Source organism: Pterocles gutturalis, unplaced genomic scaffold (assembly GCF_000699245.1).
Source record: "Pterocles gutturalis isolate BGI_N339 unplaced genomic scaffold, ASM69924v1 scaffold24812, whole genome shotgun sequence".
In the NCBI taxonomy this organism is placed as follows: domain Eukaryota; kingdom Metazoa; phylum Chordata; class Aves; order Pterocliformes; family Pteroclidae; genus Pterocles; species Pterocles gutturalis.
In genome coordinates this window covers 9,686-17,718 of record NW_010108543.1, presented here as the reverse complement: position 1 = coordinate 17,718, position 8,033 = coordinate 9,686, and the positions used below count along the sequence as shown (strand labels likewise).

Genomic DNA, 8,033 nt, shown 5'->3' with positions numbered 1-8,033 from the left:
CCTGTGCCCGTGTTGGACCACCCTCACAGTAAAATGTTTTATTGCGTTCAGATGGAATTTCATGTATTTCAGTTTGTGCCCATTGCCTCTTGTTCTGTCACTGAATACCACTGAGAAGATCCTGGCTCCTTCTTCTTCCTCTCTCCCATGAGGTATTTATGTACATTGACAAGATCCTCTCAAGCCTTCTCTAGACTAAACAGTCCCAGCTCTCTCAGCCTCTCCTCATATGAGAGATGCTCCAGTCCCTTAATCATCTTTGTAGCTCACACTGGACTCACTCCAGTAGCTTCACATCTCTATTGTACTGGGGAGCCCAGAACTGGACACAGGAATCCAGGTGTCCCACTGGTGCTGAGCAGGGGGAAGGATCACCTCCTCAACCTGCTGGCAGTGCTTCTCCTAATGCAGCTCAGGATGCTCTTGGCCTCCTTTGCAGCAAGAGTGTGTTAATGGTCCATGGTCAACTTGTTGTCTACCAGGACCCCCCAGGTCCTTCTCTGCAGAGCCGTTTTCCAGCTGCTCAGCCCCCCGCTTGTCCTGGTGTCTGGGATCATTCCTCCCTGGGTGCAGGACTTTGTATTTTCCCTTGCTGAACTTCATGAGATTCCTCTCTGGCCACTTCTCCAACCTGCCCAGGTCTGTTTGGTTTGTGAGTGACAGAAAGAAGGGGAGACAGAGAGGAGAGGTAGAAAACTCATAAATTTGATGGAAATTAAGAACCTAAATCTGTTCTTCAGTTTACCATGGTGGAAAATCCCTGCAACTCTATCTCAAGTTAACTCAAGTTCAGGTTCTCAGGTTGGGCTTGTTGGTTTTTTGTGGGGTTTTTATTGTTCATTTTTTTGTTTGCTTGTTTTTTTCTTGAAGAACAAATACTTAGTAATCCTCAAAAATGCCACAGTGCTTTTTGCCTGTGGCTTCTCCTGATGCTATTCTGTTGGATCCAACTTGTTTCTACTCAAATCTGTCCTGATGAGAACAGGTGCAACTCAGATGAAATCATGATGACTGTATATAGTCCCATATGTCACAGAGTGGAAAAAAATTAATAGCATCTAGTAAATTACAAAGCAAAATCAAATGTGTAGTTTCAGTTACCTTTACTACTTTGTGCAGTCTGAGAAATACTTTTTGCTCTTGTGAAGCTTGACAACAGCTCATTGAAAAAAGCCAATGGGTTTTCGACAGTTGGTATTTAATATTAAATGTCTCTGTATCTGCAAGCATAAGCTACTAATGGGAAACATATCTATGGGAACACATGCCCATCTCAACCTGTGGTCTCATCTCTGGTTTTGATTAAATTCCTGCATTTACAGCAAAGGAAGCAACAAATTTACAACTCTGTAGGTAAGAGAAGATAGTTGAACAATTGCTCCATCTTGAGTTACAGTTCATTTATTTTTATCTATCGGTCAATACAAATACATTCTGTTACAGGTTTGGGATTTGGGAGAGTTTTCAGAGAGATCCCCTTTAAATAGTTAATTCTTTTCCTAAGACCTATCATCAATTACAGTGAAAAGTGACTTACAAGAAATTTTGTTTAGATGACAAAATATTCCAGAGATTAAATATATTCATCAAAACAGTCTGGCTCAGAGAACCTGCAGGCTTAAGTTCTTTTATTAGTCAGCAAGTTTTTTGACCTTTGTAAGGAGCTAATCACCACTGTAGGTCATTACCACTTACCACAGTGTAGGTTCACTTTTAAAAATTGCACACGGACTCCAGCATCATCTGAGTGGTGTTTGGCACTGAACAGCTGCGTTCCTAGTGATTATATTTACACTGGGCTTTCCACATTTCTCTTTTAAAGCCTGTGTAGTTAACAACAGAATGTGTCTTGTTGCTGAAGGTATTGGCAGCTCGGTGGGAGTGTATTTTTAACAAATCTGGTCGGGAGGTCTCCTGCAGCTCCCTGGCCCCTCGGCTTGCTGGGCAGCAGTGCCGTGTGCGGGGAGAGCCGTCGCCCTGTGCTCCTGCTGAGACTGGCCCAATTCCCTCACTCCCATCTGACCACAGGATCCTGCTCATAGTGCTGCTGATTATTTTACTGCAGAAATTGAGTGCCAAGTTACATTTTGGGCAGGGGGAAAGCATAACTCAGACTATGGCATCCCAAAGAGGAGTGAGATGGTGAAAGATCATCCATTTCTCACCATCTCATCTCTGACCTCTCCTTATGGTGATGGGGAAAGGGGCAGAGGCATTACCGCTTTCCTTCTCGTCTCTTTCTGCCTTCTGCAGGTATACTTTGCACCTCTTGAGTGTCAGAGCACAGGTCTGCCTGTTCGTTATGCAGATCCTCGTGTCCCCTCTCCACCCCAGCATGTATTCGTGAAATTACTGTGCACAATTTAGCCCAGAAAGTCCTCACCAGTACAAACATCTTATGCCTAAAAGACACAGGAGCTATTCGGTTGCTAGCTATGGTGGCTGTATGCAGATCTTGCAAAAGAAACCTCTGCTTTGTACTGGTATCCAGTAAGAACAAGCTACAGGATCAGTGAAGGATGTGAAGGAGTTGTGTGATTTAGGATTCAGCAGCAGAAGCTGCCCCCTGGAGGAACAAGTCAGGCAAATTAGATGCAACAGGGTCCGAAAATAACTCCACACATTCAGCAGTGAGCATCGTTACTGTAGTCACTTTACTAAGTTAACCAAAGAGACCCAAAAACTGAAATACAGAAACTTTATACAGAACAAGTTGGCAGTACAAATAAACAAAAGCAACATTCTCCAAGAAATGGATTTTAGTCATGTTTTATAAACATCAATAAATACTGAACAAGACATGAAAATTAAAAAAGAAACAATATCAACTACTTTAAATTGTCTCAATATTTATAATTTAAGCTGATTTTTGTTACTTTTGCAATAGGGATTTCATCCAGAAGTCCTTATCTAATTAGAAAAGGAAAAAGAAAAGTAGTCAGTATATTACTGCTACAAAACCAGGGAAGGGGTCAGAACTACAGCAGAAAAATGACACATCCAGTTAGAACCATATTGCAGTTTGGCAGGAATACTCTTACTGAACACCCTGTATGCATGAGAAAAAGACAGCATCACTATTACAGGCAGGAAACGATGATCAAATGTCATTATCCATTGTCCAAAATGGAAAAGAACATTATTAAAAGGGGAAATGAAGACTAGAAAAGGAAAGAAAAAAAATCCCTAAGGAAACTTTAAAAGACACCTCTTCATAATAGCGTTCTAAGGCAAATGATGCATGCACTGCCTCCCCAAGAAACTAGACAGAGCTCTTCCATTCCCTGTGTGTTTCCTTTCATTTAGTTTCATGAAGAAAGGTTTGAGAGAGCAGAGCGCTGGGAAGAAATACTACAAACCTCTAAATTAGTGAAAGAACTTCCAGCATCACTATTATATTCTGGGTAGGAGGAACTGGAAGAAATTATGTTTTTCAGCCTCTGAAGTGCAATGATCAATAGCAAAAGGAGAAAAGCTAGGAGACTAAGGAATATAGAAACATACACATAGACGTTGGATAAACGACCAGGTGATGAATCCACTGAAGTTGAAAGGGATGTGGGATACAGCTCCAGAAAAGTCCCATTTCCCATGTTTCCTACAAATCCAGATGAAGGGTCGGGTTCTGACATTTCTGTGTTTCTGTTTTAAGAGGCAATTTTAGCAGCATAACAAAGGCTTTATTTTAGGCGACCATCTTTCCATCACAACAAAGAGATGACAAGTCAGCCAGTAATCAAATTTATCCTTTACTGCTCAAGCCAGATTGTGTCAGATTGTATCCTTCAGAACTGCAAGAAAAAAAAAAAAAAGGCAAGATTAATTTACTAGCAGATAATGTGATTTAATGTGCACCTGAGACAATCTAGTTCTTAAGAGTTACAGGTTATTATTCTTTAGCACTAGGCTGCAATTCTTAAAGCATTAGCTAACAGCTATCTTTATATCTCTGTTCTCCAAAATTCAGGAATTAGGAGAAATTGTACCCATCAATGAATTAAAATTGACCCTTCCCTACCATGAGTTGTTTAACTGAGACACAGCACAATAAAAAAAATATACTTTATATGGGACAGACATATTGGAATCAAAATATGTCTTGTGCATAAAAGCTAGTCAAGGAATGAAAATCCTTCTCAAGACTTCAGCTCCCCAACCTAGATGATCAAGGCTGCTCAACACTGCAATGGATGACACATCCACTACCATTAGTCACCTACTCCACACTGCCTTGCCAGAGGTACCCAGAGTGAGAAAATCTGCCAGACCTGCTTTCTTACTATGTATTTATGAAATGGATCAAACCATTTCAAAGATCAAAATGCATTTTGCTGTAATGCTGCCATGGGGATCTCTGTGGCAGGCATGTTTCAGTGAAGTGTTGCAGCTTCTGACACCTACAAGCCCGAGGGAACGGGCAGCCCTGGCAGCTCAGCAAGTGCAAGGGGACTACCTAAGGGCAGCAGCGAATGCTAAGGAGATCCCATCTTTGAAAAAGGTTTGCCTCCAGACACTTTGTGTTTGAACTTGGAAGCTCAGGTGCAGGCAAAGGTCACAGTAGCATGGGACAAGCAGAAAAGGGTATGTTAGGCTGCTTTTCTTTAAACTGACATATTTAGTCCCAAGGCACAGTCTGGAAGTGTAAGAGAAGGTTTGGTGATGGGGAATTGCTTGTAAAAAGCTGATGCTTTGTAGCTGAATTACATGGTGTAAGCCATTGCCTTCGTTTTGATACAAAACAGATAGTGTAAGGTGAAAGTGGGTAGGAAATGAAGCTCATTTTCTGCATATAATCTATAATGTAATCTTTCTATCCATCCATCCATGGTCAACCTCTCATTGGAGATACTCAGACACTACAGGGAAAGGCGGTGAGCCTTCCTCCCGCTAGGAAGACAATATCCATACAGAGCTGTGTTCCCAGCTTGGTCCCTCTCATCCTGACCTTGCTTTTGGCTTCGTCCCGTGGTCCCAGTTCAATACAATTATCTCTAACTCACAGTTAGAGGCTTTGAGGAAAATCCCACTGATTTTCATGGCAACAGAGAGAGCAAACACTGTCAGCATCAGCCAGAGAGACAGAATCAGGCCCTTGAATTAATGATGCGACAGTCTGGGGTCTCTCCTGTGTGTCACACAACTGCCCAAGTACTTCTCCGAGTTTCCATGAAAATGTCCCAGCACTGTTCCCGGCAATGGTCTGCCTTATAAATTTTCCTTCAAGCATGCTACATCTGCTAACTTAGTAAAGTACATCTTACTTGAAAAGGCCGATACTTTTTGACACTAGGTGTGACCACAGAAGCCCCAACCTGAACTAAAGATGCTTAAGAAGGACAAGGTACTTTTCTCCTGGTGCTGTTTCTTCTCTGAGAGCACAGAAGCTTTGGAGACACCCACTGAAAATGCCAAGAAGTTTGCTTTGCAGTCACTGGAGTTATTTGCATAGTTACCCACCATACTTTTGCACTGTAAAGTTAATTTATGAGGTTATGCTACATGCCATAAAAAGCCCTAAGTGCCTGAGTAAACAAGGACTACATCATGCGGTAGACAGAATCTAATTCTACATTTTTAAACCCTCATTTATTTTCTATACTTTGTTTTATTGTGGAGCTTTTGGTAGTCTTAATCAAGCATCCCAATAGCCTGCAAGATATGCAGGAGTACAAAACTGCATCTGCAAATACCAGAAAAAAAGAATATTCTTACCCTTGTGGTATATAACTCATATTTATCCATAAAATATACTAAACAAAAACCATTTTATAACCTTAATAGCATTTACCCCCACAAGAAAAAGCATTTATTGTACCTTGTGAAATAAGTCAAAACAGACTGAACAAAGAGAGATCCTTATGAGATTATACTCCTTTTGAACCATCTTTAATTTAGTGATCTAAAATTAACTAATGGAACAATACGTGCTCCTTTCATGTTCTGGAAGCAGTTAAGTGTGTTATAGATACTTTATCCTTTTTAACAGATAAGCTTTGATATAGAAGATGTTCATCCTTGATTAGTCGTCATAATGAAAAGCAGATCCATTATTAATTAAATTTCTCTATAATAACTTAAGGAATTAATTCACGTAAATTCTTTAACATGGCAGAAGTTAAAACCCCTTAAATTCTTCACAAATTTGAAATCCACTACATTCTACTTCTACCATTAACAGTTCTGGCCCTGGTACAAGGAAGAAATTTGATGCAGGACATTCTTTGAAGTTAGTGGAAAATTTATGGTCTTAAACAGGACTGATCAGAACCTCACAGCTAAGCAGAGATGTGAGTGCTTTGATAGATCAGAGCCTTTACAGGTTTTACAATGTCAAGTAGGCTATTTTTAACCAAGTATTCTGTAGTGAGATCAGAGACACTGTAAACTTCGATTCTAAATTACTATGGCCCAGATCCTAGTTGCCTCACTCACACTGTGTAGTGATGTGATGTGTAAATGAATCTCACTATAAAATGTAGCTGCAGATAAAGTGTCTCTTTGGGTAATATTTTAGCAAGAAAAAAAAAACCTGTTGTTTTAATCACACATTTTAGCTCCAGATTTTTAAATGTAAGGTCCTACTCAGTCTAAAAGGATTTTTACCAACCATCTGTACCCTGTTGGAGTGAAACAGCGAAATCTTATGGAGTGTGAACATATCTGGTCCTGATATCTGAGCAGCATTCATAGGAAAAATACAAAACATGTACATAAATAAAATGGATCTGATCCTGATCCCTGATGACATTCCCTGGTGCTATTCCAGCACTACAGCCCTGCTGGATATCAGCCAGGCTGGCTCAGCCAGCAACGCGGGGCAGGGGTGCAAACGCTGTTCTGGGCCAAAATGTGACTACACAGTCCTAGGGCTGCACGAGCCTCTGCCATGCTGCAAATCAGACCTCCCAGCCTTCAAAAGTGAGATCCACAAGCAGCTTTATTTAGTGCACCAGAGCTATTGCTTCGGCTCAGGTTCCTGCTTCTGCCAGGAAAAAGTGGCAGGAACCATTTGTCTCTCTTACCCTAATCCTCCCAAAGGAATAACCCCCAGTAAAGCCACATGTCAGCTTCACCTTCTTGTTTGGTAATTGATTTTGTGCATTTCTGCAAACTAAATAGAACAACATCAAAACATCTATCCCAAATCTCAAACTGAAAGTGGCTGACTGCAATAAACCCATTGTCTTTCTGAGAGCTGTAAACCCATCAAGGAATTCAACTAAGGAACCAAAGTTTCCAAATTCTGTAGTGTTCCCTACCTTTCCCTCATGTGTTGTTGGAAAGCTGAGTTGGTTTAAGGCAAAGACTGAACTCAAAGTGCTGTTGCTGAATGACTGGAGATGGAGAGCAATTTTGACAGGAGAAGGCTTCCCGAATAACCAGTTCTGAAAACTCCTGGGACAGGAGAACTGGGACCTGTCCACTGAGGGACTCAGATTTTGTGGTGTATCTGGATCCAGATTACTTCTCAGAGGCACCTCTGCAATCCCAGGACAGGGATGTGTGGCTCGAGGAGGCTTCCTGAGCCATTGAGCCCATCCCCACCACTGTAGGAAGTCCCAGGTCATACTCTGCCTTTCCGACACCTGCTGAGTTTCCCCGCTACTATTACTCCACTGTTACACACCCCTGCTGCTCCAATGGACAAACTGCTTAGATAGATTCACTCATTTCAGCAAAACTACTCACTGTCCCAAGAAGACACAGACTCCACCTCTTCTCTCTGCCTGTTTTAGGTATACAAGAGAGCAAAACCTTTTTCTGTTACTTTAGTCCCCAAATATGAGGGCTTGCAGGCCAGGAAAAGCTCTGCTAGACATATGGTGTCATTTGTACATCATCACTTTTGAACAAGAACCACTATTTAAGTATTATCCTGCAGCTGTGCATTGTTCCTCCAGTCAGGTTATCAGTATGAATCACTTTTCACAGGTGAGGACAACTACTCTTATTCCAAAGGTAGGGCTACCTGGTAGACACCACAGGCAGCCTCAGTTGGAGTATTTTCATATTTTACCCCATGGTAAGTGGGA

At 41.4% G+C, this 8,033-nt stretch overlaps 1 protein-coding gene across 1 annotated transcript; it reads right to left on the bottom strand.

Moving 5' to 3' along the window:
• Positions 1-2,929: 2,929 nt before the first annotated feature.
• On the bottom strand, positions 2,930-3,645 carry SERTM1 (serine-rich and transmembrane domain containing 1). The gene has a single exon (XM_010072679.1). The coding sequence runs from the start codon at positions 3,630-3,632 to the stop codon at positions 3,309-3,311; it is 324 nt and encodes a 107-aa protein (XP_010070981.1). The 5' UTR covers positions 3,633-3,645; the 3' UTR covers positions 2,930-3,308.
• Between the last annotated feature and the right edge of the window lie 4,388 nt (positions 3,646-8,033).